Source organism: Gorilla gorilla, chromosome 15 (assembly GCF_029281585.2).
Source record: "Gorilla gorilla gorilla isolate KB3781 chromosome 15, NHGRI_mGorGor1-v2.1_pri, whole genome shotgun sequence".
In the NCBI taxonomy this organism is placed as follows: Eukaryota; Metazoa; Chordata; class Mammalia; order Primates; family Hominidae; genus Gorilla; species Gorilla gorilla.
This window is the reverse complement of record NC_073239.2, coordinates 35,905,677-35,932,777: the sequence shown is the minus strand read 5'-3', so window position 1 is coordinate 35,932,777 and position 27,101 is coordinate 35,905,677. Positions and strand designations below refer to the sequence as shown.

General features: G+C 41.6%; 2 protein-coding genes and 1 long non-coding RNA gene across 5 annotated transcripts in view; 1 reads left to right on the top strand and 2 right to left on the bottom strand.

Annotated features, from left to right (window-relative positions):
* RNASE1 (ribonuclease A family member 1, pancreatic) overlaps positions 1–27,101 on the bottom strand; it is a 249,634-nt gene that overhangs the window by 78,427 nt on the left and 144,106 nt on the right. The gene's annotated exons all lie outside the window — the stretch shown is intronic.
* The window catches only part of LOC134757178 (uncharacterized), a 65,834-nt gene continuing 43,173 nt past the window's right edge, over positions 4,441–27,101 (bottom strand). Inside the window, exons 1-3 of one of the 3 annotated variants that reach the window (XR_010130875.1) lie at positions 9,593–9,806; positions 7,635–8,893; positions 4,441–4,515 (exon numbers count right to left, since the gene is read on the bottom strand). This is a non-coding gene — a long non-coding RNA (uncharacterized lncRNA). Of the gene's footprint in view, positions 4,516–7,185; positions 8,894–9,592; positions 9,807–27,101 lie in introns of those variants that run through there. The other 2 variants (XR_010130874.1, XR_010130873.1) reach the window with 2 other exon arrangements.
* RNASE3 (ribonuclease A family member 3) lies at positions 25,759–26,443 on the top strand. Its single transcript, XM_004054858.4, has one exon. It carries the CDS (start codon positions 25,782–25,784, stop codon positions 26,262–26,264), a length of 483 nt encoding a protein of 160 aa, XP_004054906.3. The 5' UTR covers positions 25,759–25,781; the 3' UTR covers positions 26,265–26,443.

Here is a 27,101-nt window from a genome sequence, read left to right as displayed (position 1 = left end):
GTAGGGATATGGATGAAGCTGGAAACCATCATTCTGAGCAAACTGTTGCAAGGACAGAAAACCAAACACCACATGTTCTCACTCATGGGTGGGAATTGAACAATGAGAACACTTGGACACAGGAAGGGGAACATCACACAGTGGGGCCTGTCGTGGGGTGGGGGGAGGGGGGAGGGATAGCATTAGGAGATATACTTAATGTAAATGACGAGTTAATGGCTGCAGCACATCAACATGACACACGTATACATATGTAACAAACCTGCACTTTGTGCACATGTACCCTAGAACTTAAAGTATAATAATAATAAATTAAAAAGGAGAAAGAAAAAAAGTTAGGAAATTTGGAAAAGTCATAAATCTAAAAACAAAATTTGAAAAAAAACTAGTCAGCTATAATCTCACCAACCAAAGATAAACACTCTTCAAATTTACAAGTTTCCAGCCAGGTTTTTTGCTGATTATATTAAAAACTAAAATGTGGGTACTATTTTATGGCTGCTCTCTGTCTCTCTCTTTTTTTTTTTTATTGCTTAACAATATAAAGGGAATGCTTTCCCATTTCCATACATATTCTCCTCGAGTGCATTTATAATGGCAGCATAGTTTTGCATCCTACAGATGTGCCATCACCTGTTTGGCTTTTCTCTTATTGCTGAGTATTTCAATTCTTTTTCCTACTCAAGAAAACAGGCTGGGAGCTGATTAACTGTTTGAAATTTTGCCCTCGGTGGTAGTGGCCTCTTCCAAAGAGCTGTTTTGAGTGCATGTGACTACCAGGGTGGGAACTTGTTCTTGTTGAAGTTCTTGTTCTTTGTTTCAGTTTAGAGTGTTAAAAACATATGTCACTGCTGGCAAAAGGACACTACATGCAATTTGAACCAAAGACCCTTATTTATTAACCCACTAAAAGATATCTACATCAGCCTACAGGGCTATTGACATTCTATAGATGAAGTCAAAGTGCAGGAGGGAGCAAGAACAACCTCAGACCCATGGTGTGCTTGCTTGACTTCAGATACTTATAATTTTGTTCTCCTACAAATCTTCTCCAGGTGAGCCTTAAAAAAGATGGATGTACTCTTCCAGAATTTTCCTTTACCTACTTTATGAAAATAGTCATTTTTCACCTTCCTCCAGATTTCAAAAACGCCAGCAAAGCTTGATTTGGGAAGTGGTGCCCCCTGCTGCAGAGATGTTGTAGGCCCTCTTGGAAGAGAATATTCCTTGTGCTCTTCTGTCAGTGAGGCACTGCTCCAAGTCATTCACACTCCTTCACCTCGGTTTCTAGTAGGCTGATGACAGGGAGTGAGAGATGGAAACTCAGTTCCCTCAAAGGAATCTGGCCAGCTCAGGCTGTGGGCCTCAGTTGTGGGGAAGATTGAGTTATGATGGGAGATTCGTTATAGTTCTAAGACATGTGGAGATGAATTAGAAGGAAGCTAACTAATATTGCACAGATATTGTTCTGTGTATGATTCATTTATGTATTTATAAAGGATGCCTCATTCCCCACTAAAATGCACTTGTTTTGATAGAGGGTTTTCACTCCACTTGGTCAAATTACAAATATGTTGTTATTAAGAAATTTCATAACTATGTTTATGTAAAATGTGGTTTTAAATGTAATTTTTGAGAGAATTTATTTAAAAGTGAAAAACATGCTTATATGTGAAAAGTGGGTAATATAAACATGTTGCTTGTTTTTGAGAGAAAGTCTGTGGAAGAACTAATGAGAATCTAGGCTAAGGCTCCTATGAACTTCAATCTCTAGTGAGAGTTTTATCATAAAGTCCAGGCAGCTGTGCTGTCTTTGAACATTGAGCATCAGTATCCCCATATCTCTAAAGGGGAATGCTAAGCTGAGTTTTCTGCAGACCACGACCACCAGCTTTTGAGGTAACTTTAGCCTCCTTATGCAGAAATGAGGAAGAAAATCTTGTAGGTGAGGATCAATGATGCACTAGCTGGGCATCAGTGGCAGCCTGACAGTAAGACACTGATTGTTCCTCTTAAGTTGGTGTATGTCTGTCACTATTACCCTACACATTAGCTTGCTCCCTGCTAGCTTATTGACAGAAACAAATGTAAGTGTTGCATTAATCAAGTGTATATGTGTCATAAATATTTTCTCTTAGTATGGCCATACTTTGAAATCCTGAACCTAAGGGTTTTGGGTTTAACCTTGGGTTATCACTCAAAATGAAACACATATGTTTTCTTGTAGATCTTGTCCAGAATGGCCTGCTGAATCCTTGAAAGCCATAAGAGAGACGTATAGCAACCTATTCTAAATCAACTTGTTCAATCTAGCAATTCTGTCACTCTAAGAGAATCTTCTCAGCCTCGTACTCCTTTCTTGGACAACCACTACTTTAAAACCAGGATCACGTTCAATGGCATTCTGGCAATACAGATGTCCATTAAGTAGAAATGCAGATTGTCTACTTATTGAATATCTAATTGTTCTCCAAATTTATTAACAGGATCTTCTATCTTGATAGGTAAAAAAATTCATATTTTGAAATCTATCTATCTATCTATATAGATAGATAGATATATTTTCTTTCTGAGAATATATATATTTTTTCTTTTTGAGATGGAGTTTTGCTCTTGTTGCCCAGGCTGGAGTGCAATGGCACAGTCTCAGGTCACTGCAACATCCACCTCCCGGGTTCAAGCGATTCTCCTGCCTCAGCCTCCCGAGTAGCTGGGATTACAGGCACCTGCCACCATGCCTGGCTTATTTTTGTATTTTTAGTACAGACGGGGTTTCACCATGTTGGCCAGGCTGGTCTCAAACCCTTGACCTCAGATGATCCACCCACCTCGGCCTCCCAAAGTGCTGGGATTAGAGGCGTGAGCCACTGCACCTGGCTATATATATATTTTCAGAACTCCTTCTTTCCACAGTGTAGAAAGTACACATTACAAAGCTCAGTCAAATGCCAGGAACTTAAACATCTACACATTAGAATAAATTGTTAATTAATTTCTCAAAAAAAAGAAAAAAATGCATCTCACTTGAATTCCAGGGAATCAACCTAAAATATACTGAGATTCCTAAACTGAACCTTAAAACACAAGACACAGAATCAAAAGTCAAAGAACAAAAGGAACATTCTTCAGCAGGAGATAGGGAGCTGGTTTTAGAAACAGGTGGAGATCACCGAGTCTCAGCATAAGCAAAAGCAACACAAAAACCTAGACTTTTGAAAAATGTCTAAAATACAGCAAAAGAGAAGGCATTCGAATGTTTTTATGTAGTAATAGCAGGCTACTAATACAGGAAAACAGACTATATTAATCCATGACATTTCAGTGAAACAATAAAAACAACTCTTTGGACACCCAGAAACAAAGGATGTTTTATCTAGTTAACTTTTTTTTTTTTTTTGAGACAGGGTCTGGCTCTGTCTCCCAGGCTGGAGTGCAGCAGCCCAAACTCGGCTCACTGCGACCTCCACCTCCTACGCTCAAGCGATCCTCCCACCTCAGCCTCCTGAGTAGTCGGGACTACAGGCATGTGCCACCACACCCGGCTAATTTTTGTATTTTTTGTAGAGATGGGGTTTCACCATGTTGCCCAGACTGGTCCCAAATTCCTGGACTTAAGTGATCCACTCACCTCACCCTCTCAAAGTGCTGGGATTACAGGCATGAACCACTGACCCTGGCCAACTTTTTATTCATATGTGAAGACAATAGAAAGACATTCTTCCATCACTAATATTTATTTAATTAACATTTCTGAGTGCCTTTGATATGACAAGCACTATGCTAAGTGCCATATAGGGAGAGGTGAACTAAACAGACAGGTGCTTGTATCCTAGAAAACTTTGCCTCTGCACATCTTGCTTGTGATAATAATTATAGGGCATATGCCAAACACTGAGCTATAAATCTATGAAGGAAGGATGTTGCTTACTTATCACAAGTGATAACCAGTGATACCAGTATCTATGAGCCATAGAAAAAAAGATTGCCTATTTCCCTGACTAGCTCAGAGGGATACAGCTTAATTCAGAAGATAAAACCTTTTCTTTTTTTTTTTTTCTTTGAGATGGAGTCTTGCTCTGTCGCCAGGCTGGAGTGCAGTGGCGCAGTCTCGGCTCACTGCAACCTCTGCTTCCCGGGTTCAAGCAATTCTCCTGTCTCAGCCTCCCAAGTAGCTGGGACAACAGGTGCACGCCACCACGCCCAGCTAATTTTTATATTTTTAGTAGAGACAGGATTTCACCATGTTGGCCAGGTTGGTCTTGATCTCTTGACCTCGTGATCCGCCTGCCTTGGCCTCCCAAAGTGTTGGGATTACAGGCATGAGCCACTGCACCAAGCCAAGAAAACTCTTTCTTTATTGCAGCATTAGGCACCCCCAATAAGGGCCCACTCACATCACCATGATAGACAGAAACACTGCAGGGGGAAAAATGATCTTGCCTTTGGGCACCAGGACATTGGGACCTCCCAAGTAGTCTGCATCAGTGGATCATGAGGACAAACCATTTATCAAATCTGGGAAAGACAAAAGGCAGGCATAAGATTAAAAAGTAATGCAGGTCTTCACCAGATGGCTCTGCTGCTTAATAAGTAAAATCACAATCACAGAAGGTGATAACCAAGGATAATTAGGTAAACGACCACACTCCATTTAATCACAGTTCAGAAGATCTTCCCTAATTTCTGCTGAAGTCCCTTCAATAATTTCACCTACCTCTGGAAGAAACTAGAGGACTAATGGGAAGAGCCCATTGGTGTTTATGTGGGAAAAGGAAGGTGCAAGCCATTTCAGCTCAAGGAAAGAAACGAAGGGAGGGAGGGAGGAAGAAAGAAAGAGAAATGAGGAAAGGAAGGAACAGAAAAGAGAGAGAAGAAGAAAGGAGGGTAGAAGAAAGAAAGGAGGGAGGGAGGAAAGAAGAGAAACTGACTTTCCAAAGACACAGCTGAAGCAGCAGCTAAGAGGTAACATTATGAAAGTATGGGGTATCATTCTTCAGGATGCAGTGTATTTATTAAATCAGAGGACTGTAAAGGGTACTGTGTTCCCAATAGGAAGAATACACGGATCCAGGAACCAAGAAGTAGAAGCAGGAGTAGCTCCACTTACCATCTCTCTGATTGACCCACTCAGATATGTTGTGCTTTCATTTCTGTAACTCTGGGCTCTGCAGGGTCAAAGGTCCAGGTCCCCAAAGAAGATGCACCCTTGCCAACTTACACAGAAAGGTCTCATTGAACTGCAAGCTACAGCTTTTCCCAGGACACTTTGGATTTCTCGTGTCTAGGGACCAGCAGACGTGAAGAGTAGTTGCCATACTGTCGAGGCTAAGTAACCTTGATTAGCAGGAGGGAGGTAGGGCTGCTTTTACCCAATAGAGGCAGAAAAGAATTTATGTAGAACCCAAGTAATCTACTTGGGTGCTTTCTGGTACTCTCATGCTCCATTTTAACTGTGAATGTAAGTGTGTAGCCACCTCAGCCTGAGAAAAATATGATTACCAAGGGCTTAACCTCTCAGAATTGGTGAGAGGGTAAATAAGAATAAGCAACTAAGACCTAAGGGTAAAGGGAGATTAGAATACATAGTAAAGGAAGGAGTGGATGGGTGCTAGTTACAGCCCCAAGATCTGTGGCATTGACAGTGACTACAGTTTGTTTGTCCACAGTAAACTTCCTCTTAAGTTTCCCTTCAGAACAGAGACTGGTAGGAAGCCTGGAGGAGTTGTCTCTTGAACCTGTCTGGGGAAGCAGATCTGTGTGACTCAAGAAGTGGACCTGGCCAGGCACGGTGGCTCACACCTGTAATCCCAGCACTTTGGGAGGCTGAGGAGGGCAGATCACCTGAGGTAAGGAATTCAAGACCAGCCTGGCCAACATGGTGAAACCCTGTCTCTACTAAAAATACAAAAATTAGCTGGGTGTGGTGGCACATGCCTGTAATCCCAGCTACTCAGGAGGCTGAGGAAGGAGAATTGCTTGAACCCAGGAACCGAAGGTTGCAGCGAGCCGAGATTGTGCCACTGCACTCCAGCCTGGGTGACTGAGCGAGACTCAATCTCAAAAAAAAAAAAAAAAAAAAAAGACGGACCCATTCTAAAAAAGTTTCTACATGAGTTTATAAGTATTGCTTCTGCATGTCTGAAAAAATCTCTGTCTAATAAGAGAGACACACCTCAAAAGTTTTATCAATAAAAAAGGTACAAAAAAGTCAGAATAAAAATAGGACATAAAATCAATGCTATAAATATTAAACAGATTATGAATAACTTTGTGCTAATATATTTGGGAACTTTAGATGAAATGGATAAATTCCTACATGGGAAAAAAACAATCTACCAAAGCTTTCTCAAGAAGAAATGGAAAAGTTAGCATCTCTTTAACCATTAAGGAAATTGAAACAGAATTTTAAAATAGTTTGAGGCTAAGCCTGGTGGTGTGTACCTGTAGACCCAGCTACTCTGGAGGCTGAGGCAGCAGGATTATTCGAGATCAGGAGTTCAAGCCCAGGAGTTTGAGGCACCTGAGACCGAGTGTTCAAGGATCAGTTGAGACCAGTAATTCGAGGTATGCTCTGTGATTGCACCTGTGAATAGCCACTGCACACTAGCCTGGGCAACGTAGGAAGACCCATCTCCAAAAAAAAAAAAAAAAGAAAGGAAAAGAAAAAAGAAAAAGCAGTCTCAAAGAAAATAAGAAAATATCAGGACCAAACAGCCTTACATGTGAGTTCTACCAAGTATTAAAATAACATATAATTCCAGTTACAAAATAAAGAAGGACTACTCCCCAATTCATTTCTGGAGGCTAACATATAACCTAGATACCAAAATTAAACAAGGCAACACAAAAAAATTACAGACCAATCTCATTCGTGAACATAAATGCAAAAAAAATTTAACAAAATATTAGCAAATTAAATTTAGTCATATATAAAAAAGATTATATCACATAACCAAAATGGGTTTATCCCAGGAATACAAGGTTGGTTTAGTATTCTAAAATCAACTAATCTAATTCACCCCATTAACTGATTAAAGAAATATGCTGTATAATCCCATCATTCAATGAAATTCCCAATCCATTCAAGAGACATAACCAGGAGCAGAAGGGAAGAAACTTTTCTAATCTGAAAATGGGCATCTACAAAAGATCCACAGCAACAACCAGACCTACCAAAATGGCCCCTTAAAGATTTCTTGAAGGCACTTTTATAGCGAGCATTAGGCTAAGTGCTGAATGTCAAGAACAAAGGCAAAACAGCTATACCTCCTGGCATCGGGGGAAGGAATGAAAGTAATAGTATCCAGTTTTGTCACTGGATTATTCCAAAAGGGTAAAATCCTCACGCAACTCTGTTCCACAGGCACCGGGCTAGTCAGTTAATGGACGGCTGCCCTAGAGTCAAGTGCCCTCCTTTGCTTCAAAACCTTGTCACCATTTTGGTGGGGTCACAGGGTAGAGAATATGAACACCTTTGGATGCTTCCTCTTGTGGATAAAATAACCTCCTTCAGAAGGGGATCGGTGATGTAATGGATTCCATGAAAGAAATAAACTCTTCTCCAGCGCAGCTGAACTGTAAAGCTCATAACACAAGTAGGTCCTCTGTGCATATTCACTTCCTTTCCTTCTTACCTGAGGTGCTGCAGTGTGAATCTGAAGGTGGCAGGTTCAACGTTTAAGTGCTGCAGTGTATGAAAGTTATGGTAGACTCAGAAATCTGTTCTTCAACAGTTAGACTGTATTTATGCTGGCTGGATTTTGTTTATTCACCTATTATCGTCTACCCGTGTCAGCAACCAAGAAACCTGCAGCCTGTCTCAAAAGAAACCAAGAAAGAAGTTTTGGACTCTTGTGCAGGAAGCTTGTGGCGCGGCGCCCCCTGCCGACCAATACGACGGCCGCAGGAACTGGGAGACCACGAAGGCTCTGGGCCGGCGGAGTTGCCCACGCTCCTCTTTTTCCGGTGACACCCCTGGAGCCACAGTGATTTGTTTCCCTAAAGGAAGCGGTTTCCCGCCAGGGTATCGTCCCTAATACCCTCCGAAGGAGCCCATTGAGGCGAAAGGCATAGAATGTCCCGCAGAAGGCAGAAGGACCCTATGATCCAGGAAACCTAGGGCCAGCCATCAGGAGGTTTTTTGAGAGCAGCTGGTGGGAAGATCAGCCCCAGGAGAAGGGGATTGTCTAGCAGCTTGGTTGGAGCAAGTCTTTTCCCGAGTATTATTTCCGTAATTCAGGCTTCCTCCCACCAACCCACCACTGCCGCCTTATCCTCCACCAAAAGCCCTGACACTGTGGCAGGGATAGGGCACATGGGGTTGATGGGGAACAGGCTGTAAGAAAGACGCAGGAGCCTGCGTGCAAAGGACGAAGCATTTACAAAGAAGACCTTGACAGTGCTGCAAAGATTTGAAGGCGCAGGGTGCAAGTCATTCAGGTGGCGGTGTCAGGGGGAACCTAGCCATCCAGGTGAACAGATGCCCCCTTCTTGCAGCCCACTCGCATGGGCCTGGTGGACTCCTTCTTATTTTTGGTAGTGGCAGTGAAGAGGTCGGGTCCCTGTGCTGGCAAAGCAGTCAGTGACATTGACATCATGAGTACTGTTGTGGCAGCTGCACATGGAGGGGATGTTGGTACAGGGCAGTGGTGGAGTTCTGCAGAAATCTGCTATGGTGGTCAGATTCTATGAATGAATGTGTGGATCGGCTCGCATTTACCCCTATAGATCAGCCAACAGCACCTCATCATCACATCACAGTATCGGTGGTGTCCTCTAGGGACCCACGACCTGGGGTTGTCTATATGTCGTGTTGAGAAGGGTAGGGCTGGAGTGAAGACAGTTACGTCCAAAAGGAGGAAAAGGAGGAGGGTCCACATCAGATTCATGTTTCCTGTGAAAGCATTTCAAAGAAGAGCACAGTCAAAAGAACAAGCCATGGTCTCTTGTCCTGTTCCTAAGAAGTCTTGGCCCTATACTTAATGTTCCCAGTTCTCCCCTCCTGCCTTTTCTACACTTATTCTTTGTGTACTCATGGCAACAAGGGTTCTCACATCCTTTTTCCACCTCCTTGTCAATAACGGAGATGGCTACCGCCTTCTCAACACTTTATGGGATTGTCCTATGTACAAGGTTATTTCCAGACCCGAAAGTGATTCTTGCTCCTTACTTAAGCAGACCAGTCAAACTAAAAACTTTCATCTCTGAGGTGTTTGCATCTATCAGTTCAACTGCCGCTCACCCATAGCCTTGAGATGAGGCAGGCATCATTGCCAACCCCTTTTTAGAGTGACCTAACTCAGAAGGGAATTGACATATCCATATGACCTGCATCTTAGAAAATATTTTCACTTCCTTAAATACAAATGTCTGTTTAAACGCTGTTTTTAAAAATGAGAGCATTTCAATTTTAAGGGAGTAGAGTTTATGTTTCCCCCACATATTTCTCTGCCTCAAAATAAAGATTCCCAACTCTTCCATGTATAGAGCCCATCTTCCAGAAATGTTCTAATTCTTGGTGATCAGGGATTCTGGGTGACTGGGTGTGAGCCTTCTGTCTCTAGGTCTAATATCTGACTCTTTTTTTACATACCTGGGAGTTCCAAGAAAGGGTTTTCTGCAGAGCAGATGACATCCACAGAGATGGATATATCCCTCTCAGAGGTTGATACTCCTAGTAGAAATGGAATCCCCGTTGCCTCTCTTCTTCCTCTAATCTTGTAGAAATTACGTTGTGGATATTTTCTTCCCAGAGGTCAGGGTGCAGGCTGTATGGAAAACTCTCAGGCCTGTCAATGATCTTAAACAGATTGCCAGGTATTACTAATTTTATGCTTACTATTTCACACCTAAAATGTTCACCAGCATCACACAGAGTGCCTATGACATCACTGCAATTATGCAGAAACTTGGGGTTTAGTGTCTATCATAAGCTTGCTACTGGAGCTTGGCAAATCACCTTATCCTTCTACTCCTCACCACTAAAGTGAAGATTATAGACAAAAGATCTCTTTCAGCTCTCACATTCTGTATTTTTTTTATACATTACTGTGTGTTTGGGTTCATGTGTGATTTTGTATATGTGCATATTGGTATACACATGTTCAAGTAAGGAGAAATAATTAGTTTGCAAATTGAGTTTCCATTTGAGAATTGTTAATCTAATTAAGTGCAATTTTTCCAATTTTAAAACTCTATGGTGGCTGGGCACGGTGGCTCACGCCTGTAATCCCTGCACTTTGGGAGGCCGAGGCGGGTGGATTGCCTGAGGTCAGGAGTTTGAGACCAGCCTGGCCAACATGGTGAAATCCTGTCTCTACCAAAAATACAAAAATTAACTGGGCGTGATGGCAGGCACCAGTAATCCCATCTACTCAGGAGGCTGAGACAGGAGAATCACTTGAACCCGGGATGCAGAGGTTACAGTGATCCGAGATTTCATCATTGAACTCCAGCCTAGGGGACAAGAGCGAGACTTCATCTCAAAAACAAAAAAAAAAATTTATGGGTGAGTAGTAGGTGTATATATTTAAGGGGTATATGAGATATTTTGATACAGGCATCCGATGCCTAATAATCACATCAGGGTAAATGGGGTATCCATCCCTTCAAGCATTTTTTCTTTATGTTACAAACAAGCCAATTTAAGTCTTTTAGTTATTTTAAAATGTACAATAAAATTATTATTGATGATAGTCACCCTATATTTGTGCTATCAAAACTAGATCTTATTCATTCTTTTTTCTTTTTGAGACTGAGTCTTGTTCTGTCGCCCAGACTGGAGTGTAGTGGCATGATCTTGGCTCAATACAACTTCTGCCTCCTGGGTTCAAGTGAGTCTCCTGCCTCAGCCTCCCAAGTAGCTGGGATTACAGGCATATGCCACCATGCCCAGCTAATTTTTGTATTTTTAGTAGGAACAGTGTTTAGCCATGTTGGCCAGGCTGGTCTTCAACCCCTGACCTCAGGTGATCTGCCACCTCAACTTCCCAAAGTGCTAGGATTAGAGGTGTGAGGCACTGTGCCCAGCCTATTCATTCTATTTTTTTTTTTTTTTACCCATTAACCATTAACTTCCCCCTCACCCACCCTCCAATGCTAGGCACTTTGAATCAAATAAAATTAAAGGGTGTTAGAATCAGCCTCAGAACCAAGGACTTTCTTAACTTCTCCTGTTTTGCCCCTAAGTGCAGGATGAAACTCTTCCTCTCTGAAGTTACCTTATCCAAAGCTCCTCCAGAAAGAACCCAGTGGACTTTGATCACCTCCCTGAGATTTTCTTAACCAGAGAAGATTAAACTCACAGCAGAAAGTGAGACTGAGGGATGTCACCACACCTAGGCAGACTTTGTCAGAAGCTGTTGTCTATTCTTTGTCATACTCCAAAGAGTTTCCAAAGAGTATAATTTACAAACTATGGTAGGTTCTTTGGGCCCATTCAACTCTCCTAAAAATAATTTCCTATTCCTCAAAATTGCCTACATTCCGCCATCTCTCTCTCTCCTGTGAAGAAGGGCATATAGATTCTGAACCTCACTGGGTTACTGGGAAGTCACTCTCTCATTATTCCCCCATGAATACAATAAACTTGCCTTTTTCTGCAGCTAATCTTCCATCGGTTAATTTCAGCCAACTCAAACCTTAAAGGGAAAGGGAAATTCCCCTTTGCCCCTACATATGCAAATTAATTATTTAGATTAATAATTGCTAGATATGAAATTGGCATATGGTTTATTTATTTTTATATTTCAGCACAGGGGAGGGAAAATGACTTTCTTCCACCCTTTTAGGTTTTTTGTGGCTGGGCTACATGTTAAATTGACATAAAACAGATTAACAGGAGAAAAATTATATTTAATTATGTGTGTATACATAGGAGTCCCACAAAAATATAAGACTCAAAGAAAGGCCAGATGAATAAAGTTTATATAGCGTCTTAAGCTACAGAAAGAAACAGAGGCTTGGGGCTTCTGGAGGGTGGTGGTGCAAGTTATGGGAGCGTGAGAGGAGGAAACATATAGTAAATACATGGTAAATAAAGGTTGCCTTGTTATGCACATAAGAGCCTCTCAGGGCATAAAAATTGCCTTGGAGCAGCTCTCTTCCTGATCAAAAACACCTTTACCAGTGAAAATTTCTTTTATAGATCTAAATTTCTTTTACAAAAAGGGCAGCTTTTCAGAGCTAACTCCTGTGCGGGCAGTTTCTCTAAATAAATAGTTAACAATCAATATGCTAGAGAGGAATATTTCGGAGTGATGTGTTCTGAGCCCTAACCCCAGCAACAGGCAGAAACTGAAATGTTAAAATGATTCAATTTGCAATACTATTAAAAATATTAAGTTCATAAGGAGAAAAACTAGGAAAAGATAAACAAGAACTTTATGGACAAAAGTACAAAACTTTATTGTGAGACATTAAGGAAACCAGAGAGTTAGAGCATGTTTATAGATTGCAAGACTCACTAATTTAGATACATCAATTTTTCTGCAAATTGACCTATAGATTTGTAATTGCCTGATGGGTTCTTCCTGCCTGCTGCACAGACAAAATCAGTTCACTGAGACCATGGCATTGCGGTAAAGAAACGGTTTAATTGACACAAGACTGGCCACGAGGGAGACAGAGTTATTACTCAAATCAGTCTCCCTGCAGGCTTGGAGGTTAGGGGTTTGCGAGGATAGTTTGATGGGCAGGTGGCTAGAGAATGGGTGCTGCTGATTGGCTGGGGATGAAATCATATAGGTGTGAAAAACAATCCTCGTGGGCTGCCTCGTGGGCTGAGTCTGCATCTGGGTGGAACCACATGACTGGTTGAGTTATGAGCCCTGGTTCCATAGGTTGCCAGAATGCAAAATTCTGAAAAAACATCTCAAAAGACAAAACTCAGTTTCCACAGTAGTGATGTTACCTATAGGAGCAATTGGAGAAGTGACAAATCTTGTGACCTCTGCTCACGTGACCCTTGAGCAGTAAGGGATTATAGAAAATACATTTCATCAGAATTCAGGCGCCTCTCATAATCCTTACCTTGCAGCCTTTCACTAGTTTTACAGAGTTTTGGGAAAGGCTACTATCATCCTCACATTACAGTTGAACTATAAACTAAATTCCACCCGATGTAGGTTGGCCTATGCCCAGGAATGACCATGGACAGCTTGGAGGTTAGAAGCAAGATAAAGTCAACTATGTCAGATTTCTCTTACTTCCAAAATCTTTGCAAAGGCAGTTTCAGATTCAGTACAATTCCAATCAAATTCTCAACCCAGTTTTTGTTTGTTTATTTTGGGAACTTACTGATTCTAGAGGATATATAGATGTATAAGAATAGCAAAGACACCTTCAAAAAAACAAACTAAAAAACAAGGTGAGAGAGTTTGTTCTACCAGAGTACATATAAAACAGAAAACAATATCTTGTTACATAAAAGCGTAGTATTGCTCATTGACAGGCAGCCTTGTTCCATGTATCATTCAGAGACACAGATTACTTCCATCTTGTGGTTCTATCATTTCCTCATCCATTTAATGTAGCTGGCAAACAGAATAGAAGGTGGAGAAGCACACTTTCTCAACTGCGTTGGCCATTTTCCACTGGCATCGCCTTCAGGTAGGGAACTATAGTTCCTACCTGAGCTGTCGCTTCTCAGCATCAACCCTACACCATGCAAGAGTGAGCATAAGCCTGAGGGCAGCTAGTTACTACAGCCACAGCAATGTAAATGGTGTTGCCAGTTTCATCTTTGTCACAGATAGGACAAGAATAGATGCAATACAGTTAAATATGAAAGTAGAGAGAAATCTAACACAGAGTTTCCCAAAAATGAGTTAGATGAGACCCAGGAACTTGTGCAAACTCTCATCAGTGATCGACACCGTGTCAACAAACTTGCAAGGAGAAAGAAAGGTCAGTCCCAAAACTGGACCAAAAACACTTTATCTCCTTATTAGAAAACAATGGCAACATTAATAATACTACACTGCAATATCATATTTAGATGTATGGGCCAGAGAAGTGGGATGTGGACATTAAAAATGAGTCCTAGGAGGCCTGTGATAATTGGGTACTGGCTGCTCAAGAGAGGCCAAGTAACCAAAAAAAGAGCTATCATGTAGGACAGCACACATTTAAGGAAGCCTACCCTGTGCCAGAACGGGGCTGGGAGACGGACTCAAAGATAACCAAGACATGGACCCTTCTCTCAGGAACTGTCAGCCCAGTGGTTCTGGTACCAGAGGGGAAGGACCTCCTCTTAGCAGGTGCAAAGGTGAATAAAGTGATGATGGAGCTGTGGCCCACTAGAGGACGATGCAAGTACAGACATCAGGATGGGGAATACTGGTTGTTTGGAGATGAGCTAGTTTTCTTTTTGAAAATCATATTCCTGTTTTATTTGAAAAACCAGTCCTCCACCTTGCTCCAGTCTGTGGCTTGGATGGACTGGCTCCACCCTAGCTCCAGTAATGAGCTACTCAGTGTGTGTGTCTCATTAGATGAGATGGGCACTTGTCCCAGTCAGAGACATTTGCTAGGAATATTGGGAGATGAAGGCAGGACTTCATCTTGAGAGAATGGAAGATGTGGAGTTGCTGCTGTCATCTTACAGATATACAAGGAACATCTGCCTGATAGTGGGACTATGATAGAGGAGAAAGAAACAGGAAAATACAGAGAAACCATGTACTGTTTTCATCATCTAAGTTCTGATAAGCTGTTCATTAAGCCATAACAGTTTGTTATGGCTTAGGATAGTTTAACTGTACATTCAGGTTCTTAGGCCCTCAGAAGAGATCAAGTTCTCGGGGGTAAGGGGTTTCAGTTGTGCTAAGTGGCCGAAAGAAGATTCTAGAGAATTTTGTCTTAGAAATCCATGAGTGTCATTTATTCATTTCCATACTGGTAGCCTTTAATTTAATATAATTTTTATTTATTTATTATTATTATTATTTGTAAAGACAAGGTCTTGCTATATTACCCAGACCGTTCTTGAACTCCTGGGCTCAAGTGATCCTCTCACCTTGGTCTCCCAAAGTGCTGGGTTTACAGCATGAGCCACCATACCTAGCCATGGGTAACATTTTAAAATAAAGTAGTCAAAATAGATCTCCTTGAGAAAATTATTATTATTATTATTATTTGAGATGGAGTCTAGCTCTGATGCCAGGCTGGAGTGCAGTGGCACGATCTCTGCTTACCACAACCTCTGCCTCCCAGGTACAAGTGATTCTCCTGCTTCAGCCTCCGGAGTAGCTGGGATTACAGGCATGCACCACCACACCTGGCTAATTTTGTATTTTTAGTACAACAGGGGTTTCACCATGTTGGCCGGATGATCTCCATCTCCTGACCTCATGATGTGCCCACCTTGGTCTCCCAAAGTGCTAGGATTACAGGCGTGAGCCACCGCGCCCAGCCGAGAAAATTATTTTTAAGCAAAGATTTAGAGAGAGAGAGGAAGTTAGCTATGCACATTGTGGGTGCGGTGTGGTTAGGGTGGCCCTGAGATAGGGATATGCCTGGTGTGTTTACGGAACAGCTAAGAGGCCAGGGAACTAGAGGAAATTGAGTGGGAAGGAGAAGAGTAGGAGATTAGTTTTGAAAAGCAAATGGTTTGGGAATATGGATCATGTAAGAGCACATGAGATTTTATAAGGATTTTATTTTACTCAGGGTGAAATGAAGAAGCACTAAAAGATTTTGAGTAGAGTTTCATGATCTGACTTATGTTTTAAAACGACCCTCTAGCTGCTTGGGCTATCAGTGGCGGAAGCAGGAAGGCCAATGAGAATGCTTTTCCAGTTATTCTAGTGAAAGGTGATGGTGGCTCAGAACGGGGGTAGCAGTGAAGGCCATGAGAAGTGGCCAGATTCTGTGTGTGATTTGAAGGCAGAAAAAGACTTACCTGACAGGCTGGATGTGGGATATAAGAGAAAAGAAGGTTATTCAACAATTAGAGAAAACGGACTTACCTTCTCTTGAGATGAGGAATACTGAGGGAGGAACAACTTCGGGGGAAGAGTAGGAAAGATGATCAGTGTTTCCTGGGGACATGCTAGATTTGATATACTTATTAGACATTTAAGAAGAAATGTCACATAGAAAGTTGCTGTACAAGTATAGGGTTCAGGAGAGAGAGGTGTACTGAAGATTTGGGCATTGTTAGAAAATTAATGATATTAAAAGTGTAGAGGTAGAAGAAGTATGATATCTCTCCTCTCCCCTCATAAGGGTCTGACACTCCTATAGCAAAAGACAGGTTAACAAGAGAAAAGCATAACAAATTTACTTAAAGTTTTACGTGACTCAGAAACCTTCAGAATGAAGACCCAAAGACCCAGGCAAAACTGTCTAGATTTATGCTTAGGTTCAGTGAAGGATGGACAGCCATGTAGCAATGTAATTGGACAAAAAGGGTATGAGTTGATAGTAATAGGCTGAGGGAGGAACCCAGCACGGCCTGTCTGTTTAGATTTTTCTTGGCCTCTCTGTATAGGAATTCTCCCTCCCAGCCATACAGCAAGACCCCCTCTGGAATCAGTCTTATGACCTACTATCAGACAAGGTAGGTCAGGCAATTTCTTTATGGCCAGCTCCTACGCAGAATCGCAGAGGGAAGACTAGAGTAATATTTCTAGATTTTATGGGTGATTTGGGGAGAGGGGAGCAAGAGACTGGAAGGCAGGAGAAGGTCAGAGAGACCTTGGTTCTGGAGGCTACTTCACGGAAAGTTAAGCCTGTCAGGGGAGAAACGTCTTACTCCAAGTGCAAAGCTTCCCTCATGACCACTGTTGATGGGGTGGAAGAGTCTGGGGAATTCAGTGAAGAGATATCCACATTACTGGATCTAGAGAAAGAAAATCTTGTCCTGGAGGTGAACAGGAAGAGGGTCCACATCTGTGTCACGTTTTCATCTCAGTGGAGGGAATAAGGAGAAGGAGAGTAGGGCATTGGTGTCTCAATGCCCGGAGATATTGTTCTCCTCTTAAGCATACCCCAGACCTCAGTACTTCTCGCATTTGTCTCCATCTCTCTTCGCTCCTCTAAGGACCCATCTGAGCTATTCACTTTACCACATCCTCCTTTCCTCTTACACATTCATCTCTGTATCACTCTCTTTTCTTTTCTTTTTTTTTTTTTTTTTTGACACGGAGTCTCGTCTTCTTGCCCAGGCTAGAGTGCACTGGCGTGATCTTGGGTCACTGCAACCTCCACCTTCCGGGTTCAGGCGATTCTCCTGCCTCAGCCTCCCGAGTAGCTGGGATTACAGGCATCTGCCATCATGCTCAGCTAATTTTTGTATTTTTAGTAGAGATGGGATTTCACCATGCTGACCAGGCTAGTATCAAACTCCTGACCTCAACTGATCCACTCACCTTGGCCTCCCAAAGTGCTGGGATTACAGGGGTGAGCCACCATGCCCAGCCCTTCTCTCTTTTCTTCCTTCCCATTTCACTACTCTGGCCCTGCAGGTTTTCTTGGAAGTTTAGAGAGATTACAGACACACTCATCTCATTTTTTACAGCTTTAATTGAGGTATAATTTACAAATAAAACTTGTATATATTTAAGTTTTACAACTTCATGTTTTGATATACAAAAGCACTGTGAGATAATCATCACAATCAAGCTAATTGACATATCTGTCATCTCACATAGTTACCATTTTCTTTTCTTTTTCTTTTTTTTCATGGTGAGAACACTTGTGGTCTATCCTTTTAGTAAATTTCAAATGTGCAATACAAAATTGCTAACTCTATTCATCTTGCTAAACACTGCATCTCCTGACCCATCTCAGTTTTGACTTGTACTAACAGAATACACATAGTACTAATATAATTCTCAAAGCAAAAATATATTTTCTTTTTTTTCTTTTTCTTTTTTTTTTTTTTTTTATGAGACTGAGTCTCTCTTTATCAACCAGGCTGGAGTCCAAGGGCGCGATCTCGGCTCACTGCAACCTCCACCCCCCGAGTTCAAGCAATTCTCATGCCTCAGCCTCTCGAGTAGCTGGGATTACAGGCACCCACCACCATGCCCGGCTAATTTTTGTATTATTAGTAGGGAAGGGTTTCAATATGTTGGCCAGGCTGGTCTCAAACTCTTGACCTCAAGTGAACACCTACCTCGGCCTCTGAAAGTGCTGAGATTACAGGCATGAGCCACTGCGCCCAGCCACAAAAAGATATTTTCTAATACTCAGTTCTATCATTAATTTTTTTAGTGTGTTTGACAGATCACTCTACCATTACTCTTCCTCAGCTGGAAAGTGAGGGGTTGGTATAAATGTCTTTAGGAGTTCCTTCCAGCTCAGACTATCTAGAAATCCGATACTCTGGAGCATAGGTATGCGTGTATGCATGTGTGTGTGTGTGTGTGTGTGTGCATGTGTGTGTGTAGGAAAAAATGTAAAGGAAATTTGGTTGATATTTTTGTATTGTTTGTCTATGTATATCTGATTTTCCTAAATCATTATGAATTTAGGCAGAAAAACGCATAATTATCTGAAATAAAATTATTATATACAGATTACATCATTATTTTTAAACTATGCAAAAAAAACACGCTTGTAATCTATCTTATTGTAGAGAAGATATGAGGTCCTGTCATTTAGAACTGTCATTTAATGGAGCAAGAGAAAACATTAGCGCAAATACTATGGGATGATTTCAAGCCCCTGAGATCTAGATTAGAGGACTGGTTAATAGCCTGGTAGATAACTCTCAGTAAACAAACAATAATGTAGTAGTTCCTCTTCTTGGTTATCTCCCTTCCCTTCACCTACCTCCAGTCTAATAGGTGACCAGGGGGCCCAAAACTCATTACATCCAAAAGGAAGCTTTGTTTGGCAGGTGCTATCTAGCCAAGAAAATCTCAGCATCACTGAACATTTACATACATTGTAATTTTTCACTAAGCATTGGAAAAAAGAAGGAACCCGACACCACATGAGGGTAGCCATTTCATTCAAGGCATTTTTATTAAGGCTCACAACAGGACTGTCTTGTAGGTAACCCTCACTTCTACTATTTTAGAGACACCGTAGACTTTCACCTGTGCTCAGGATGCAGGGTGTCCCACCACCAGACTTACTAGGTTTGTGTATTTGTGATATAAGAAACAAAGAATATTAACATTTCCCTGGTAGAAAAGAGAAGATAAGTGCCTTGTTTGAGGTCCCGTGTTGGTGAATAGCAGAGTTTGTGAAGTGAAACTCTAATCTTTTTTTAAGTCCATTACTTTAGATGGACAACCAAGCTTGTTCCTCTTAAGGGAAGGATGTGAGCCAAATAGGAGATTCAAAGACATGGAGTAAGGGATGATGCTCCATGAAGGAAAATATCCAGGTTTCAAAGGAAGAGCATGTCTTGACAGGGTAAGAGACCAAGAATCCCTTTGAAGAAAAGGTACTATTTACTAAAAAATATCAGTCATAGTGACTATAGGTGAGAAATAAATGAACGCTCACAAATTGAGAAATGTAGGTAAGTAGGCTGTTGACTTCGGCAAGCCCGACTCTCTATCTCAGGGTTTCCCAGACATCAGGCATCCCTGGACCATGCCCCCATTCCATTTGTACTATTGACTAATATTATCTGTTTTATTCACTCTTGCATTTATACAACATGGTCCTAAGCAATAATATAGATAACATTATGGACTAATGTGTTAATTATTCACTCCCATTAAAAGAAACGCATAACAGTGAACAATTTTTACTATTTACGTGTACTTTCTAACATCAGTCGCTTCACTTTCCACCTGTTGTACATATTTCATAATTTTGTGTTCAGTTTCATCTATGGCTGTAAATTAAACAATTCTACCTTGGAAAATATTTTCACAGAAGAATAAAGGATCCAAGGACAGTCGAAAAAAAAATGAAGCTCAAGGTCAATGATTTGGTCAAATTCATCAAATTCTGTACAAAACAGAGACTAAATCATGCAGGTACTATACTTTTATCATGAAAAGGTGCTCTAATTATCTGCTAAGGCAGTTCCTTAAATTTACCACCAAATTGACAGAAGATATAATTTTTATGATGATCTATTTCCCTTTGTTCTGACTTCACAAGTAAATGCAAGATGTTAAAAGGTGATTTATTCTATCTCAGTTTGGGTAAGGGTCCCTGAGAAACAGAGGTCCTATCAAAATGACTTGCTGTCCACCTAAGAAGCACTTGGTCAAAAACAGACAAAACCCTGATTTCTAGTTCTAATGCCTTCACTTTGGGGAGTAAGGAAAGGAAACAAGCATACTCTATTATTGCAAACACCACAGAGGGGATAGTGCAGTAACGGAGACTACACTAACACTTTGATGCTTAAGACTGATCGTCCTTATCAAGATTTCTTTTTCCTTTTGCAATGTTTTATGCTACATGTTTCGTTATTTCGTGCACACACACACAAATTACCACATTAAATTTCCCCTACAAACCAATGTATGTGTTGTTGTATTTTACAGATTATGAAACAGAGGCATAGAGAGAATGAATAACCGTCCAGTTCTTTTTTTTTTTTTTTTTTTTTTTTTTTTTTTTTTTTTTTTTTGAGACGGAGTCTTGCTCTGTATCCCAGGCTGGAGGGCAGTGGTGTGATATCGACTCACTGCAGCCCCTGACTCCCGGGTTCAAGCAACCCTCCTACTTCAGCCTCCTGAATAGCTGGGATTACAGGTGCACACCACAATGCCTGGCTAATTTTTGTGTTTTTGGTAGAGATGGGTTTCTGCCATGTTGGCCAGGCTGGTCTCAAACTCCTCACCTAAAGTGATCCCTCCGCCTCTGCCTCCCAAAGTGCTGGGATTACAGGTATAAGTCACCGTGCCTGGCCCTGGACAACTCTTACAGTAATAATCTCAAATGGAAAAAGTCAAGAGCTGGCCGAGCGCAGTGGCTCACGCCTGTAATCCCAGCACTTTGGGAGGCCGAGGCGGGCAGATCACGAGGTCAGGAGATCGAGACCATCCTGGCTAACACGGTGAAACCACGTCCCTACTAAAAATACAAAAAATTAGCCGGGCGCGGTGGCGGGCGCCTGTAGTCCCAGCTACTCAGGAGACTGAGGCAGGAGAATGGCATGAACCCGGGAGGCGGAGTTTGCAGCTAGCGAGATTGCGCCACTGCACTCCAGCCTGGGCAACGGAGCGAGACTCCGTCTCAAAAAAAAAAAAAGAAAAAAAAAGAAAAAAAAGAAAAGAAAAAGAAAAAGAAAAAGTCAGAGCTGGTATCTGGACAAGACTATACATAATCTATACCTGACATCACTGTGACACAAAACTCATATAACAACTTCATTTACAGAGACACTAACCTATATAATAATTCATTTCCTGTGAGCTCTGAAATCTCAGCAAATGCATCTATGTGCTCAAAATGCAATGGGGATAAAGAGAGGTGGCTTAATGGGTACAAATATAAGAAATGATATAAAAACTAAGACCTGGTGTTTGATAGATCAGGAGGACGATTATAGTTAGTGATAATCTACTGTGCACTTCAAAATAGCTAGAAGAGAATAATTTGAATGTTTCTAACGTAAAGAAGCAGCAAATATTTAAGGTAATGGTTATCCCAATTTCCCTGATGTGATCTTTACATATTATACGAATGTATTAAATTATCACATGTACCCTGAAAATATGTACCCCTATTCTGTATCAATAAACAGAAATAAGGCCAGGCGCAGTGGCTTATGCCTATAATCCTAGTAATTTGGGAGGTCGAGGCGTGCAAATCACCTGAGGTCAGGAGTTCAAGACCAGACTGGCCAACTTGGTGAAACCCTGTCTCTACAAAAATACAAAAATTAGCTGGGTGTGGTGGCTCACACCAGTAATCCCAGCTGCTCGGGAGGCTGAGAAAGGAGAATCCTTTGAACCCAAGAGGCGGAGTTAGAAGTGAGCCGAGATGGCGCCACTGCACTCCAGCCTGGGAGATAGAGTGAGATTTCATCTCAAAAAAAAAAAGAAAAATAAGAAATATTTTTAAAATATGCAATGGTACATGAATGCAATTTTCCAGTTTCTTAGGAAACACCCTTTCTTTCATCCCTCCTAAGACACACCTCTCCATAATTCCATCTGAGCTCTATTTCCATTTCTTCCCTTTCCAGATAGGGAAAGAACTTCTTATAGTTGAGGAAAAAGAAGAAAGGCTTAGTCCTTTCCTCTTTCATGCCAGAAACTTGATCAAAGGTGTCAGATCTACTTATTCAATGGTTTTCAGAGGAGACATTCAGGAGGCCCCACACAAGAAGGAAGGCCTAGGGCCACCTTTCTGAGGTTCAAGAGACCAGGAAGAGCTCAGTACACCAACTATCTTTAGAACTTAGGTAAGTAAAATATTACTCCATTTGCTGCAATTTAATTAACCTGCACCATATTATTATGACAATCTTGTATTACTTTTAATGGCAAAAATCGCAATTACTTTTGCACCAACCTAGTAAATAGTGTGCATTGTCTTTCCCATAGATAGCCACTGCTGCATTAGGGAAATCTGTGTGCAGGAAGGTATCGATGGTTTGGTACCTCCCTGTCAGCAGGTTAAAAGCAAATATTGCAAGGGTACCCTGGGGCTGAAGAAATTGCAAGCATTGAACATTATATTTTTGCACATAAATGCTATGCAAAAAAGACATTGATCAATACAGTGTACTCAACAGTGGTTTTTACCACAAATGCAGAAGTCTTTATCTGGGATAATATTTTACAATGTTCATCGGTTTCCAAAAAATGACTTAATACTAGGGCGTAATTCCAACTATTCCTCTCAGTGGAAGTGTGGATCAGGTCTGAAAATGTGTCGTTAAATTAGGCTGCAAGACAAGTTATGCTAATAAAATAAAGAGCCCAGGTGAAGTGCCTTGTGTCTGTTCAAGACAAAATCATGCTGAAGTTACAGAGAATTTTGTTTCGATTACAGAGATCATAACAGATAATTTTCTTTAATGTTGACTTATACTTTATTCCTGCTTCATATAAAACATCTTCTCTCAAAGGTCATAAATATCAAAGTAGATCATTTGTACTACTTCTGCTGGCAAATGAAGGTAGTTGGAAATGTACGCAGGAAATCTACACAAGGGACAATCAGAAAAACCTTATGAGCATGTTCTGAATGCAATTTTTATGGCTGGGAGTGGTGGCTCATACCTGTAATCCCATCACTTTGGAAGGCCGAGGTGGGCGCATTACCTGAGGTCAGGAGTTTGAGACCAGCCTGGCCAACATGGTGAAACCCCGTCTCTACTAAAAATACAAAAATTAGGCTGGCATTGTGTCGAGCGCCTGTAATCCCAGCTACTCAGGAGGCTGAGGCAGGAGAATCACTTGAACTCGGGAGGCGGAGGTGGAGGTTGCAGTGAGATCGCGCCACTGCAGTCCAGCCTGGGTGACAAGAGCAAGACTCCGTCTCAAAAAAAAAAAACAAAAAACAAAAAACTCCACAATTTTAAAGGATGAATATGGTTGCAAATTGGGCAGGTTATGGTCTGCTTAAGACACTTCAATAAGTCTGATATGTCATAAGCACAGATGTCTTCAGGAGCCAGGCAGGTGTCATCACTGAACAGATAGGATAAAAGTCAGGAGGGAGAGTGGAGTCAGAGAACAGCCCTGAGCTAGAGCCCCTTCCACAGACGCAGCTGTTACTCAGCTCTAATTGATATAACACCAATGGTGCACCAACCACCATCATGTGATTTTTAAAGATAAGACAGTAATGAAAACTTTTAGTGAACTATTCCAATGTCAAACTTTATCTTCCAAACCAAACATTATAAATAGCACTGTGTATGCTGAAAAGAAGCACTGTTTAGCCAAGTACCTGCCCTGGGGCTGCAGTCTATGTCTTTTGCCTCATACTATAGACACTTAAGTGCAAATGTTTCTAGCCAGTGTGGCTGTCAGCATCACAGAGGGGATACTCTACATATCATTCATCTTTACATTCTCATCACCTACAAAAATGATCTCCACACAATATACATGAAAAAATAAACTTGCCTCATGATAAAGCTGCTAGTGAATTTTGGCCCGAAGAGGACTTCAAGGCAGAGCAATATTAGCTGTGCATTGAGTCCTCACCGGGTCACCATTGTGTCCATATTTACCTAAGGACCCCAGTGATAAAATTATTGCATTTCTAAATGACAGGAAAATTGGACGGTAGTAAAAATTAGGCAGATTAACTGTTGGAAGGTATAGTATATCATTTAAGGGTCTACTTTCCATTTTCTAATCTCAAAGCTAGACCAGATTTAACATCTGTTAGTACCCAGGTCTTACCCCTGCAATTCACTTCCCACCTCTGTACAATTTCCCCACATCATCCCCTGTGCCCAGAATGCTCATCTCTTCTCTAAATCCCCTGAAAATCCCCTGCTTATCCTTTAGGACCTGCTGAAATAAACTTTTTTTTGAAGTTTTCCTTATTTCTCAAGCCAAGTGATTTCCTTCACCAGCAGTGTCCCTATGACACCATGTTCACACAAATGCTATTACCTCTATCACACTGTAATACAATTATATGTCTACAATTACTTTCCTGTGTTTCTCTGAGGGCCAAGAATAAATGTATGCTTTGTGTATCAAACTGTACACTTGACCTCTATACTTTCAGGAATACAGTGCTCTGTCCTTAAATGTTCATTTATAAATACAGAACCATTTTCTTGTAAATATCACAAAATGAAACTTACCAGGAAGATGAATGACAACCCCAGAACACACCGTTTTGTAGAAAATACCATAGGCTGAAAAGATCACAGGAATACCGAGTGCTAGGTTGGAATCTTTCATGACACCGAATGTTCATTCATTCTCTGCCAGATTTTACAACTGTCCTCGGTGTGTTTTTAGGTTGTGTAACTTTACACAAAGTGGAAGCAATAATCAGGGCCAGACTTAAGAGAAAGTGGATCCAATGCAAGAGGAGTAAAGAAAAAAATCCCTCAAGTATGTGGAGCAGATTGTTTTAATTATCTACAGAATCTTGTGCCCCAAGAAATTAATAGCTCAAGTTTCCAGCAAGAGTGGTGGATGAGATGGAGAGCATTCATGTGAGAGAGAACCAAGGATATTACTAAAAATGGAAGGGAAGCTGGGTTTCTCCTGGGCAAACAGCCCTCTGTGGCTCTATTTCTCCTAACTACTATGCCTGCCTTCATGTCATTTAGTCATTTAGGGGCCTGCTAGAGGACAGTTATAAAATCTGTGGTCATTCTGCAGGCTGTGTATAGTTTTCACCCAGAGTCCAGATCCCACCGGCAAAACTCTGTCTAACACCGGATGACTTGGAATTAGAGTCCGTATAGCAGAAAGAGCAGCAGGGCTGTCCTTGGGTATCCGTTGCTCAGCCAAGTCATCAAATAAAAAGGCTGATTGCACAAGTGGACCATGTGTCAATCTGTGGGTTTCTGCATGGCCAGACCCACCAAGGGAAGCTTTATTTAAACAGTTCCAAGTAGGGGAGACCAGCTGCCCCTGAACCCCAGAACAACCAGCTGGATCAGTTCTCACAGGAGCCACAGCACGGAGACTGGGTAAGTCAACAATCCCCAGAGGTGGGACAGGAGGGGCAGCGACAGGGCAGCACCTGAGGGAGAAGGGAGCTGAAGTTAGTGCTTAGGAGATGTGGCACACTTTGGGGACAGGAAGAAAAGGAAATGCGACCCCAGAGTGGCAGCAGAGGGGCCTGTGGGTTGAGACACTACAGAGTGTGTCATAACCGAGACAGGATCGGGGAGTAGTTACTTCTCTTCTTTTCTTACAGGAAACATGGTTCCAAAACTGTTCACTTCCCAAATTTGTCTGCTTCTTCTGTTGGGGCTTATGGGTGTGGAGGGCTCACTCCATGCCAGACCCCCACAGTTTACGAGGGCTCAGTGGTTTGCCATCCAGCACATCAGTCTGAACCCCCCTCGATGCACCATTGCAATGCGGGTAATTAACAATTATCGATGGCGTTGCAAAAACCAAAATACTTTTCTTCGTACAACTTTTGCTAATGTAGTTAATGTTTGTGGTAACCAAAGTATACGCTGCCTTCATAACAGAACTCTCAACAATTGTCATCGGAGTAGATTCCGGGTGCCTTTACTCCACTGTGACCTCATAAATCCAGGTGCACAGAATATTTCAAACTGCAGGTATGCAGACAGACCAGGAAGGAGGTTCTATGTAGTTGCATGTGACAACAGAGATCCACAGGATTCTCCACGGTATCCTGTGGTTCCTGTTCACCTGGATACCACCATCTAAGCTCCTGTATCAGCAGTCCTCATCATCACTCATCTGCCAAGCTCCTCAGTCATAGCCAAGATCCCATCCCTCCATGTACTCTGGGTATCAGCATCTGTCCTCATCAGTCTCCATACCCCTTCAGCTTTCCTGAGCTGAAGTCCCTTGTGAAGCCTGCAATAAACTGCTTTGCAAATTCATCTGGAAGTGTCTGTGTGTCTTCCTCGGCTGCTCTGCTGTCATTTAGTGACAATCTGCTCTAGAGACTTGGGTTTATCATGAATCTCTCCCCCTCAATATCTGACCAAATTCCTTAATTCCCCCATCATCCTTCATGTGATACCTGATTCCAGGCCTGCCTTAAAAAAAAAATCCAATTGAGTCAACTTAGCATTGGTCTCCCTAGCCTTAATATCTCCTCTAAGCAATTTTCCATCCACTGACTCCTCCCCCAACACCAACCTATAACTTGTGTATAGATCTCCACTTGTTTTAGTTGTATTCCAGAATTGAGCCCAATTTGATATTGAGGTCCCATTTGATGCTTTATGGTCCAACTATGGTTTTTATTGACATGATTTCTATCCCAAGAAAAAAAGAGCTGCGGTGAATAAGCTGAAAATGCACGTGCTTCATTATGATTTATGAATGATAAATTTTGATAGAATTGAACGTTATGATAGAAAATAGAAAAGAAGAAAGTAGAAAAAGTCAGGAATGCTATAAATAAGGTGAAACCAAGATAAAGAAAAGTTTAGCCTCAGGGATATTTCTTTTAAATGGGCACATCAAATCTCCAGCTATTAGCAATTATAATAGAGGTGGAACCAGGGTTTGAGTCAAATGTGTAATAAGATA